The sequence below is a fragment of the Heteronotia binoei genome, chromosome 7 (assembly GCF_032191835.1).
Source record: "Heteronotia binoei isolate CCM8104 ecotype False Entrance Well chromosome 7, APGP_CSIRO_Hbin_v1, whole genome shotgun sequence".
NCBI classification, from domain to species: domain Eukaryota; kingdom Metazoa; phylum Chordata; class Lepidosauria; order Squamata; family Gekkonidae; genus Heteronotia; species Heteronotia binoei.
In genome coordinates, this window is record NC_083229.1 from 2,837,440 (window position 1) to 2,849,924 (window position 12,485).

Genomic DNA, 12,485 nt, shown 5'->3' on the forward strand with positions numbered 1-12,485 from the left:
GCCACTTGACTCCTGCTTTGTTCCCATACGCAAATGAGGGCTGGCTTGCCCTCTTGTGGTGGCAATGAGATGAGATCGATATTCTAGCTCTAGTGGTCTGTTTACATGGCATGAGAGCACACATTATCAGACTGATATTTGCTGTTCTTTTTTATATCAGTTTCCTCAGATTTGTAAGAGTGGGAAAAGCGTGAAGGAAATTTTGTCTCTTTTATATGAGGATTCAGTGATTTGAAACTAAAGTTGTGCAGTTGTCTGTGTTCATCATAGCATCGTCCCTAAGCTTATAAATTCCCAGATATCATCTTGATAAACCAATTTTCCTAGGGGAAAAAAGACTGGGATGAACATTTTGGAGCCATTGGTTCTGCTTAAAAACTTAGAAAAAAGAAAATCTTCCTTCTTTTTCAGAATGAAGATGTTGATATTGGGCCAGATTCCCAACACACAAAATATTTATCGCAGCTTTTCAGATTATGATGAGGTAAGGGGAGGGGGAAATAAATATTATTTGCTATAAGTCTCTTTCACTAGCATATCAACCAGCGCAGCAGTATAAATACTATGTATATTTATTATGTGACAACGGGCAACGAAGAGCCACATTTGCAAAAGCATTATTGAAATACTTCAGAACATGATATTGCCCTGCCAGTATCTCTGAAAAGTAAATTACATGGCCCTTCTGACAAAATATAATCAACATCTGCAATGTGTATATATCACCCTGAAATCAGGGATAAAAGGTTTATGGACGCTTGGGGCTCTTCAGCTTGAAGAAATGTCTACTGCGGGGTGACATGATCGACGTTTACAAGATTATGCATGGGATGGAGAAAGTAGAGAAAGAAGTACTTTTCTCCCTTTCTCACAATACAAGAACTCGTGGGCATTCAATTAAATTGCTGAGCAGTCGGGTTAGAATGGATAAAAATAAGTCCTTCACCCAAAGGGTGATTAACATGTGAACTTCACTGCCACAGGAGGTGGTTGTGGCTACAAGCATAGACAGCTTCAAGAGGGGATTGGATAAGCATATGGAGCAGAGGTCCATCAGTGTCTATTAGCCACAACGTATTGTTGGAACTCTCTGTCTGGTGCAGTGATGCTCTGTATTCTTGTGCTGGGGGGGGCACAGTGGGAGGGCTTCTAGCCCAACTGGTGGGCCTCCTGATGGCACTTGTTTTTTTTGGCTACTGTGTGACACAGAGTGTTGACTGGAAAGGCCATTGGCGTGATCCAACATGGCTTCTCTTAGGTTCCTCTGTCTGGGGCAGTGATGCTCTGTATTCTTGGTGCTTGGGGGGGCAGAGTGGGAGGGCTTCTAGTATCCTGGCCCCAATGATGGACCTCCTGATGGCACCTGGGATTTTTGGCCACTGTGTGACACAGAGTGTTGGACTGGAGGGGCCATTGGCCTGATCCAACGTGGCTTCTCTTATGTTCTTATGCCCAGGGCAGTGATGCTCTGTATTCTTGGTGCTTGTGGGGGAGTACAGTGGGAGGGCTTCTAGTGTTCTGGTCCCAATGATGGACCTCCTGATGGAACCTGGGTTTTTTTGCCACTGTGTGACACAGAGTGTTGGACTGGAGGGGCCACTGGCCTGATCCAACATGGCTTCTCTTATGTTCTTATGTGACACAGAGTGTAGGATTGGAGGGGCCATTGGCCTGATCCAGCATGGCTTCTCTTATGTGACACAGAGTGTTGGACTGGAGGGGCCATTGGCCTGATCCAACATGGCATCTCTTATGTTCTTATGTGACACAGAGTGTTGGACTGGAGGGGCCTGATCCAACAGGGCTTCTCTTAGGTTCTTATGTTCATATATTTTGCTATTCAGTGGGATGAGGGGCCTGCATTAATCTGCTGCTTTATATGTTTGAATTTGTCTGGTACTAGGTCAGCACAGGTCAAAAGAGCAAAATACTCTTCTTGTGGAGGTACCCAGTTTATTAGCAAACAATCTCAATTACGACTCCTAAAACAGGCTAAGCATTTGTAAAAGTATCCTATGGATCTCTGCTGAAATATATCCTTCATGCTAGTAGTTAAGATATTTCTAGCGCCAATAGAAGAAAATATGAGCAAATGTCTTTTTTTGCTTCCCAGTTTCAGCAATTCATTCCTTTTCTACCTGGGACAAGTATGAACCTACAAATCCTTTTTTGCTTTACTTTCTAGGCCACAGAGATACAGGGAGTGAGAATATTCCAGTGCTGTTCCTCCATTTCATCGGCCAATATGAAACAATTCAAAAACTACGTGTTACGAAAGGTAGATTATACTCAGGGCCTGCACACTAGAAAAACACCCTGGCCTCTGATAATCTATCCCTGTTTATATTTCAGATGGATATGAAGGCCGTACCGCTTGATGAAAACGAGATGAGAGCTTTGATATCAGTCAGTCTATCTAGTGTGAATGCGCCGACCCAGGACTTACAGTGTGCCTGTGTTTGCAATCCACCTGAACCGTTACCTAGGGTCAGTGGTCTCTCTTGTTTTCTTTTTCTTTTTAAATGGACTACCTGTGTAACAGAAACAAAATGTGAAGTTTCACATTATCCAGAAACTTGGCATTATGAATATATGAAGCTGCCTTCTACTGAATCAGACCCTCGGTCCATCAAAGTCAGTCTTGTCTACTCAGACTGGCGGCGGCTCTCCAGGGTCTCCAGGTGAGGTTTTTCACACCTATTTGCCTGGACCATTTTAGTTGGAGATGCCGGGGGTTGAGAACCTGGGACCTTCTTCTTACCAAGCAGATGCTCTACCACTGAGCCACCGTCCCTCCCCTTTTCCAGGCATTTTTTTCCAACAAATTTACCTGTTACCTTCCCTTTTCTGTATCTGCCATCATACATTGTTCTAACCATCAGTATTGTACTCTGGATTTTAAAAACACATACTGTGGTTGGAGGTACTTCCAATTTTTCCAATACAGATGCTAGCAATAGTCATAAAATTAATTACTGCATTCAGATCCACACTGGCAATTAAATGTCTTAATCACACACAATATCTTTATTGCATTAGCAAAATATTGCCATAGCAACCAACCAAATACAACAATCAAATAAAAGGGAACAAAGAGAAAAGGAAGGAAGGGGAGGAAGGAAGGAAGGAAAAAGGAGGAAGGGGCGATTCGGGGCATGCGTGGACACTGGCAGCTGGCTTGTGTCGGTGCTCCAAGGCTTTCAACTTTTAAAAGGACTTAATCAACATTAGGACGAACTTCCTGACCATTAGAGCGGTTCCCCAGTGGAACAGGCTTTCTCAGGAGGCGATGGGCTCTCCTTCCTTGGAGGTTTTTAAACAGAGTCTAGATGGCCATCTGACAGCAATGTGGCTCTTATGAATTTAGGGGGAGGTGTTTGTGAATTTCCTGCATTGTGCAGAGGGTTGGACTAGATGACTCTGGAGGTCTCTTCCAACTCTATGATTCTATTGTTCTATTCTACGTTCAGTTTAATGACATATTTTAAGGATCATGAGGCAATCGACACTACCATTTTTGTTATCAAAGATGATATATCTCTTTTTTTCATTTTTTTGCGCCATCAAGTCTGTATCAATTTGTTCAGATCAATCAAGGTGTTCAAAGAAGCCAGTTTTACTACTTGATAATAAATGATTATAGTAATAAAACCCTGGCTCCTTTATTATCTTTTTTATATAAAACAGTGGCTGATATTCTAAAAAGTTCCCTTGCCGTATAAGTTTGAGAAGTAGTTTATGCCATTTATTTAAAATCATTTCCCCACTTTAAAAGAACTATTTAAAAAGTAATGTTAGGAAGCAGGTTCATTGTTACTTTTAATATCATACCAGACCATGAATTTTGCTGGTGATGTTGTTCCCAGACAGATGTCACGGAGGTAAATGCTTTCATTTAATTCCCGTTACTTATAAATCTATACACAATTTCAAAAAAATAACTCCGTTTTAGTATAGGAATTTAAGGTTTAAAATATCACGGGAACAGGACATCATGTGTGTTTTATCTAAAGCCACCTAGTGGGGAGGGCGAGATATAAATTACAAATAAATAAATAAATAAAATAAAGAAACAGTAACTGTTATCGTTGTGAAATCTGGATTCTTTAATTTGCATTGTGTCAAAAACAGAACCATGTTTTCACAGCAGTTATTTCCTTGAATGAATGTTCTTGGATGTGTTTCCAAATTTAAGTTTACATTTAAAAGAGAAGCCACCTAGTGGGAAGGGCGGGATATAAATCTTAGATAAATAAATAAAAATAAATAAATAAAATCTGCATGTCATAGTATCATAGAGTCAGTTTGGTGTAGTGGTTAAGTATGCGGGCTCTTATGTGGGAGAACCGGGTTTGATTCCCCACTCCTCCTCTTGCATCTGCTGGAATGGCCTTGGGTCAGCCATAGCTCTGGCAGAGGTTGTCCTTGAAAGGGCAGCTGCTGTGAGAGCTCTCTCAACCCCACCCACCTCACAGGGTGTCTGTTATGGGAGGGGGGAAGGTAAAGGAGATTGTGAGCCGCTCTGAGATTCAGAGTGGAGGGTGGAATATAAATCCAATATAATCATATATTTTACAAGCTAACTTGTGCTTATAGAAATCTTGTGTTGGAAAGGTAATTTGTTTTCATCAGACTAGATACATACCTTTTGGTAGTGTCCTAAGGTTAAGAATTTTAGGATACAAATCACGAAAGTATTATGAAACCCCTATGGACCTTAAAATAATCATTTTATGTTATTTGAAAGACACTGTTTTAGATCCTGATTAACGTTCTGCTTATTGATCCCTATTATTAAAATGGTTATTGCAGACAAATGGGGTGAAATCAAATCCCCCATCTTTCTTAGAATGGTGGAACTGTTTGGAAAATAGCTCAACTGGCAAAATTAACCTAGTTTTATAGAAATCAAATAAATGGAACTGCTTTTAAAGATAGGCTTGGTGGAAGATGGTCATTGTTTATTGGATTTTAGAATACTAAAATAAGTGAAGGTATGTATGTACAGCTCCAGCTTTTGTAAAATCTCTACTAGTTTTGTTCAGTTACAGTTTCAAAAAAGATTTTAAATTTTAAACATGTTGTGTTGGATCCAGCAATCTGTTAGGGCAGGGGTGGCCAACGGTAGCTCTCCAGAAGTTTTTTTGCCTACAACTCCCATCAGCCCCAGCCAGCATGGCCAATGGCTGGGGCTGATGGGAGTTGTAGGCAAAAAACATCTGGAGAGCTACCGTTGGCCACCCCTGTGTTAGGGGAAGGAGCTGACAGTTGTAGATGTTCACTGCTTTCTCCGCCCCACAGAGACCATTTTAGACCATGGGACAGCTGGGACTGCAAGATTTCCGTGGAGTAATAGTGACACAAGTCGGTGGACTGCACTGAGGAGAGAGAAAGGGGCATAACTGCTCCTTCCTTCTGTCCTTAGGTCCTACTATTCTGGGAATCAGCTTTCCTGGGGTCAGATGTGTCTTCCAAGGGAAGCAGAGAACTATAATCCTTGGGGAAGGATCCCTTGTTCATGCTAGTGGGTCACTAAATTTGGCCTGCTAAGCTTCGAAGGCCTAAATCAGATGTTCAGAGGAACATTTAATTACTGGAGCACATAGAAAGGTTGAAGAGCCTGAGCCTATCCTTTGCTGCACAAAACGGCTGCCAATTTCCAGGTGGGCGGGGGAATCAAAAGCAGGGCGCTTCCGTGAAAACCAGCCTCCAAACAAAAAACAAAAATACCAACTCTTTCACAATGAATACAGCATATTCTCAAATAGACAACTCCATCAGTCCTTAATACAATGCAAGGAACGTATTCAACGGAAATCAGTCCTATTTTCTTTCAGCATATTAATGCCAAATCCCATCAAGGAAATCCAGGTGAAGTCAAAGATGATGTCAAACTGTCCAAAATTTCTTGATATGTGCAGCCAGCAGTCCGCAGGGGTAGAGAACAGTGGCTTGCCAGATGTTTTTTTGCCTACAACTCCCATCAGCCCCAGCCAGCATGGCCAATGACTGAGGCTGATGGGAGTTGTAGGCAAAAAACATCTGGAGAGCCACTGTTCCCTACCCCTGCATAGCAATAAGGTCGTACTGGTGCCCTTGTTTCACATTTAGCTTTCTCAAGCGTCTCACAAATAATTCCTCCCACTGGGTAAGAGCGCCTACAACTTTCAACGATTCATCACGCTTCAATCGTGTCAATGGACGAGCACCAAATTATTCTGATTGTTTTAATTATCGAATGTGTAATTTTATAATATGTATGGATTTTAATTGTTTGTTGTGGTTTTATACTGTGAGCCGCCCTGAGCCCGCTTCGGTGGGGAGGGCGGGATAGAAATTGAATCAAATAAATAAATAAATAACTCGATGCAAGCAAACCCACCCATTTGCAGCCACAGTAATCAGTGGCGCCAATTCAATGCAATGGGAAAACCCTTATGTAGCACATGAGTATTTTACAAGTGTTTTTCAGCATGGGTGGGGTGAGTCTGCCTTAAAAAAAACAAAAACAAACCTTATACTCCTTCTTGTGGCTCACTAATTGGGTTCTTAAGACCCACCACCAATGTAGTCTTGTACATGCTGGGAATGGTAACAATGGGATTTTTCTGTGCTTTTAGAACCAAGAGTTTTGTGGGTTTGCACAGTATGCTATAGGAGGTATTATGATGTATTTGTAATGTATTATAATGTAGCTTCAAGAGGGGATTGGATAAACATATGCAGCAGAGGTCCATCAGTGGCTCTTAGCCACAGCATATTGCTGGAACTCTCTGTCTGGGGCAAGTGATGCTCTGTATTCTTGGTGCTTGGGAGGGGCAACAATGGGAGGGCTTCTAGTGTCTTGGCCCCACTGATGGACCTCCTGATGGCACCTGGGTTTTTTGGCCACTGTGTGACACAGAGTGTTGGACTGGATGGGCCACTGGCCTGATCCAACAGGGCTTCTCTTATGTTCTTATGTGTGACACAGAGTGTTGGACTGGAGGGGCCACTGGTCTGATCCACCATGGCTTCTCTTATGTTGTTATGTGACACAGAGTGTTGGACTGGATGGGTCTTTGGCCTGATCCAACAGGGCTTCTCTTAGGTTCTTATGTGTGACACAGAGTGTTGGACTGGAGGGGCCACTGGTCTGATCCAACATGGCTTCTCTTATGTTCTTATGTGACACAGAGTGTTGGACTGGAGGGGCCACTGGCCTGATCCAACATGGCTTCTCTTATGTTCTTATGTGACACAGAGTGTTGGACTGGATGGGTCTTTGGCCTGATCCAGCATGGCTTCTCTTATGTATTTGTCTGTGTTAAAGCCTGAATGTAAAAATGGAAAAAAAAATCACATTTATTTTCTAATCCCACATCACATCAGAATGTGTGTTGGAGAATTGTTTTTCAGTAAAAGGAATGGATACTGAATATCTATCTTCTGGCTAGTTATTTTGTGTCTATCAAAACATGAATTTGATGTTTGCCATAAAACTCCATGCAACTGAGTTTTTATAAAGATCAGTTTTAAGATTATGGTACTTTATTCTAACTTTAAATTATTTAGGTCAATTGAAAACGGTAGATTTCTTATGTGCGACAATTCTGTTTTATGTAATCAGACCCTGCTTATATGTCTTTACGACACTCCTATTAAAGAGATTTTGAACAGTAAGATGGAAAAATGTTTGCATTAATAATATATTGTCGTATCCTGGCCTCGGATTTAATTTCTCTCGTACTCTAGGTCCCTTACACGGAGAAACTTGTAAGACGACTTCAAACTTCTACCACATCGTCGTCGTCTTCTTTCGCCCTGGTACGCTTGAGAAGAGCTAGAACAAGATCCATAACTCAGTTGTCCCCATGTGACTCAGAGTCCGCAACATACCCGATCCACACCATTATTTTAGATTTCAGCATGGTGCACTTTGTGGATTTGCAAGCTTCCTATTTATTACGTGAGGTGAGTCACCTGAATTATTGTAGCTTAGCTACACTAAATATTTATTTTCAGTAGCTACTGTTACATGTAATGTCAGATAGTTTAAATCCACCCCACCCCCACCCCAAATAGTGTATTGGATACAAAGAACTATGGGCAAAAAAGTCAGGATGCTGCAAAGAGGAAGAAACAGCTCCACCAGCGGAAAAGGCTGCTTTCACTCCTTTCTCCCTCTTCAGTGTAGTTCCCCATGTAGCCATTAAGCCCATGCAGGCCCTATAATGAACTTTCCTTGTATCAGTACGGTTGCCAATCCCCAGGTGTGGGCAGGGGATCCTCTGGTCGGAAGCCCTCCCCCCTCTTCAGGGTCATCAGAAAGTGGGCAGGGGGAAAGGGAAATGTTTTCTGGGCACTCCATTACTCCCTATGGAGACCGATTCCCGTAGGGTATAACGGAGAATTGATCCACGGGTATCTGGGGCTTGGGCTGTTTTTTGAGGTAGAGGCACCAGATTTTCAGCATGGCATCCAATGCCTCTCCTCAAAAGATCCTCCAAGTTTCAAAAGGATTGGACAAGGGGGTCCGATTCTGTGAGCCCCAAAAGAAGGTGCCCCTCTCCTTCATCATTTCCAGTGGAGGGAAGGCATTTAAAAGGTGTGCAGTCCCATTAAACGCGATGGCCTGAACTCCCTTCGGAGTTCAACGATGCTTGTCACACCCTTGCTCTGGCTCTACACCCGAAGTCTCCTGGCTTCACCCCCAAAGTCCCCAGATATTTCTTGATTTTGACTTGGCAACCCTAGATGTCAGAAAGGACTGATGGTGGAAGAGAACAATGGAGGAGGAGCTGTTTGGTTTGGTTGGGCCTGAGGAAACTGATCCATGGCAGACGTACAGGTCAGCCTACTAAAGTTTTACAGGTGCCCCATGGCTGGGTAAGGGGAACTGTGCTTCTGGGGAGACACATTTGTATCTCGTGCATGGTAATAAAGGGAGAGATGGAGCTATCTTGGGCTATCCATGTCAAGGCATTGGTCTGGTAGGAAGGATACAGAAGGCCCTCCACAGACAGGAATAAACGTTTCCCCTTTCTTCTTCCTGGTCCTCCATCTCTAAGAGCTCAAGCGTTAGGTGTAAAGATGGGCCAAGGAAGTATTTTTGAGGAAAACAACATTATAAGCCCTCCTGGGGAAAACATTCCACAGCTACAACTTAAAATATAAATGTTCTGTCCCCTGAGCTAGAGGGAAAAATGCAGATCTCTTAACAGGTGAACTACAAAATCCAGCAGAACAGGTCTTATACCAGGGGAGCCGCGTGTGGCTCTTTCACACTGATTATGTGGCTCTTGGGTTAAAACAATTTTATTTGGTAACATATGGTAACAAATTATATTTCTTGCATCATTAATAACTTCTTTTATCTATCCCATATATTACTTTCTACCCATCCCTCTCCCCGTTACTTGACCCCCGCCGGTCTTATTTACTTAAAATACTAATATTTAAAGGTACTCTTAACTAATAAAAACAAAAATTAATATTCTCCTTTTTTCTAAGACTTAATCATTATCAAAAATTGTCCAATGTCCTTATATTGTCCACTCTTTTTCTACATCTCTTCTGAACTTTTTCCATTCCATCTTAAAAACTTCTAAATCATAGTCTCTTAAAATTCTTGTTAAACTTATTGTGTGGCTCTTGAAGCCTCCACCATCTTGTCAGCTGGCTTGGCAAAGGCATTTGTCTCTTTAAATCACTTCTTCAAACCAAGCCAGCTGGCAGCTTGGAGAATGCATTTAAAGTTGATTTCTTGTTACCTCTCCCTCCCCCATGTATTTTCGTTCCTTCCTGTCTCATGGCTCTCAAACATCTGATGTTTGTGTCTTGCAGTTCTCAGACATCTGACATTTATTCTGTGTAGCTCTTACATTAAGCAAGTTTGGCCACCCGTCTTATACATTAGACCAACTACAGGAATAGATAATTAGATGCAAAGGCTTAATCAAGTGGGTCAGATTTTATTCCAGATGTTTCACGCATATGGATACTATTTTAATATCCTTCACCAGGCTGCCTATTCTAATATCCTCCACCAGTGGAGAAAAGAACATTCATTGTATCCTGAATGTTTCTTCTCATCAGTGGCCTGAAGGACCTCCAGGGTCATCTAGTCCAACCCCCTGCACAATGCAGGAAACTCACAAAGACCTCCCCCTAAATTCACAGGATCAGCATTGCTGTCAGATGGCCATCTAACCTCTGCTTAAAAACCTTCAAGGAAGGAGAGCCCACCACCTCCCGAGGAGAAAGCCTCTTCCACTAAGGAACTGCTCTAACAGTCAGGAAGTTTTTCCTGATGTTGAGACGGAAACTCTTTTGAATTAATTTCAACTCATTGGTTCTGGTCTTGGGGCCACAGAAAACAATTCCACACCCTCCTCTATAGGACAGCCCTTCAAGTACTTGAAGATGGTGACCCTATCACCTCTCAGCCGCCTCTTCTCCAGGCTAAACATGCCCAGCTCCTTCAACCTTTCCTCATAGGACTTGATCACCAGACCCTTCACCATCTTCGTTGCCCTCCTCTGGACCCGTTCCAGCTTGTCTATATCCTCCTCCTTAGGTAGTTAGCCTCCGGCTCCCAGGGCCTCAACGAGCATAGTTGGAATCCTCAGGACTCCTTTTTCTTCTTCCCCATTGAAGGAAACTTCTGTGGAAACGAACATGGATTTCTTTGCGTAATGCACTGTTGAGGGTTTTAAAAAATAATCTCTGCTGTACTGTGAAACTGGGAATGGCCCCCTCCAGTCAGAAGAAATGGCAGCCATTTCTAATTTGCAGCTTCTGCGTGAGTGAGAGCAGTCACTCTTGCAAGGATCAGCTTCATCTAGCAGGAAGAAGGAACCATCATGGTAAATCCAAAATTCCTTTCTGACAAAAGGACTTTGAAGGCAGTTCTAGCATTCGAAGTCCAAAAATTGCAAACAATGAAACACTTGATATCATACACCTGGACATCAAATCTAGCTTGTACACAGAATGAGAAAATCACAGACGTTAACATGCTGGTTTCCCTCTACAGCTCTGCCATGTGTTTCAGAATATTGGTATCACAGTCCTGATAGCTGCCTGTCACTGTGAGTACAATAATAGTTGTAATTCTTTATGCAGTCATAGAATCCTAGAGTTGGAAGGGACCTCTAGGGTCATCTAGTCCAACCCCCTACACAATGCAGGAAACTCACAAACCTTTCCCCCTAAATTCACAGGATCTTCATTGCTGTCAGAGGGCCATCTAGCCTGTTTAAAAACCTCCAAGGAAGGAAAATCATAGAATCATAGAGTTGGAAGGGATCTCCAGGGTCATCTAGTCCAACCCCCTGCACAATGCAGGAAACTCACAAACACTTCCCTCTACATTCACAGGATCTCCATTGCTGTCAGATGGCCATCTAGCCTCTGTTTAGAAACCTCTGAGGAAGCCCACCACCTCCTGAAGAATCCTAGAGTTGGAAGGGACCTTCAGGATCATCTAGTCCAACCCCCTGCACAATGCAGGAAACTCACAAACACTTCCCCCTAAATTCAGAGGATCCTTATTGCTGTCAGATGGCCATCTACCCTCTGTTTTAAAACCTCCAATTAAGTCATTTTTAGTTTGCATTAATAATGTAATTTTAAGCCTCAGTCTTTTAATTGTTTCTACTGTTAATTCTTTATACATTTCCCATCTCACAGCCACCGTAATAAAATCCTTCGAAAGAAATGGGTTTTTTGACCAGTATATTACCAAAGCACGGTTCTTTCCAACTCTACATGATGCTGTACTTTTTGCTGTGGATTCTGATCCTTTGCAAGAGATGTTACCAGTGGATCCCAGTACTGCACAAAACGAAGACGTGTCACATGAAACTGGTATAGATAATCACGAGGTATAATATTTAATTGAAATCCACATTTATTTTACTGACCTAACAAAGGAAAACCTGAAAAAGTGGTTTGATAGCTTTAGATTTGGGAATCTTTAATACATTAACTCACCTTTGAATAAATACATAGATTAAAACATTGGATTTATTGGAAGGGCTTGGAGATGAACTGGGATCTGTTTCAGGCCAGCTTGTGGAGTCTAGAACAGGGGTGTCAAACATGCAGCCTGAGGGCTGAATCAGGCCCCCAGAGGGCTCCTATCAGGCCCCGCCCCCCTGAGCAACTCGCTGTCGTCTGCTTCCTTCTCCCTCTCTTGCTTCCTTCTGCGTCACAGCTTGCTTTGGCAGGCTTGCTCAATCGCACAGCAGAACTACAGAGCAAGGCTCCTCTCTTCGGGAGAAAGTGGGGGAAGGAGAGGGAGGTTTGCCAGGCTCTCTCAATTGTATGATGTTATGTATTTTTAGATGAGTGGGGAATGCCTCTTTGAGGAAGGGTGAACCAGAAACGGTCACAAATGCTGGCGTTACTGTCAAGAGGCTTCCTTTGCGCCCACTTTTATGAATTCCAACTTGTTGATGTTCTGAAGCTGTTATAACTGGAAATAGGAAAGAACTGATATA

The 12,485-nt window shown here is 42.6% G+C and overlaps 2 protein-coding genes across 2 annotated transcripts in view; both read left to right on the top strand.

Moving 5' to 3' along the window:
- Window positions 1–12,485, top strand: part of SLC39A4 (solute carrier family 39 member 4) — a 256,216-nt gene that overhangs the window by 241,829 nt on the left and 1,902 nt on the right. The window lies entirely within an intron of this gene.
- SLC26A8 (solute carrier family 26 member 8) overlaps window positions 1–12,485 on the top strand; it is a 48,275-nt gene that overhangs the window by 34,532 nt on the left and 1,258 nt on the right. The window contains exons 13-18 of the mRNA XM_060243050.1: window positions 412–484; window positions 2,186–2,278; window positions 2,353–2,487; window positions 7,735–7,953; window positions 11,018–11,072; window positions 11,674–11,867. Coding sequence (XP_060099033.1) covers window positions 412–484; window positions 2,186–2,278; window positions 2,353–2,487; window positions 7,735–7,953; window positions 11,018–11,072; window positions 11,674–11,867 — 769 coding nt within the window. The remainder of the gene's footprint in view (window positions 1–411; window positions 485–2,185; window positions 2,279–2,352; window positions 2,488–7,734; window positions 7,954–11,017; window positions 11,073–11,673; window positions 11,868–12,485) is intronic.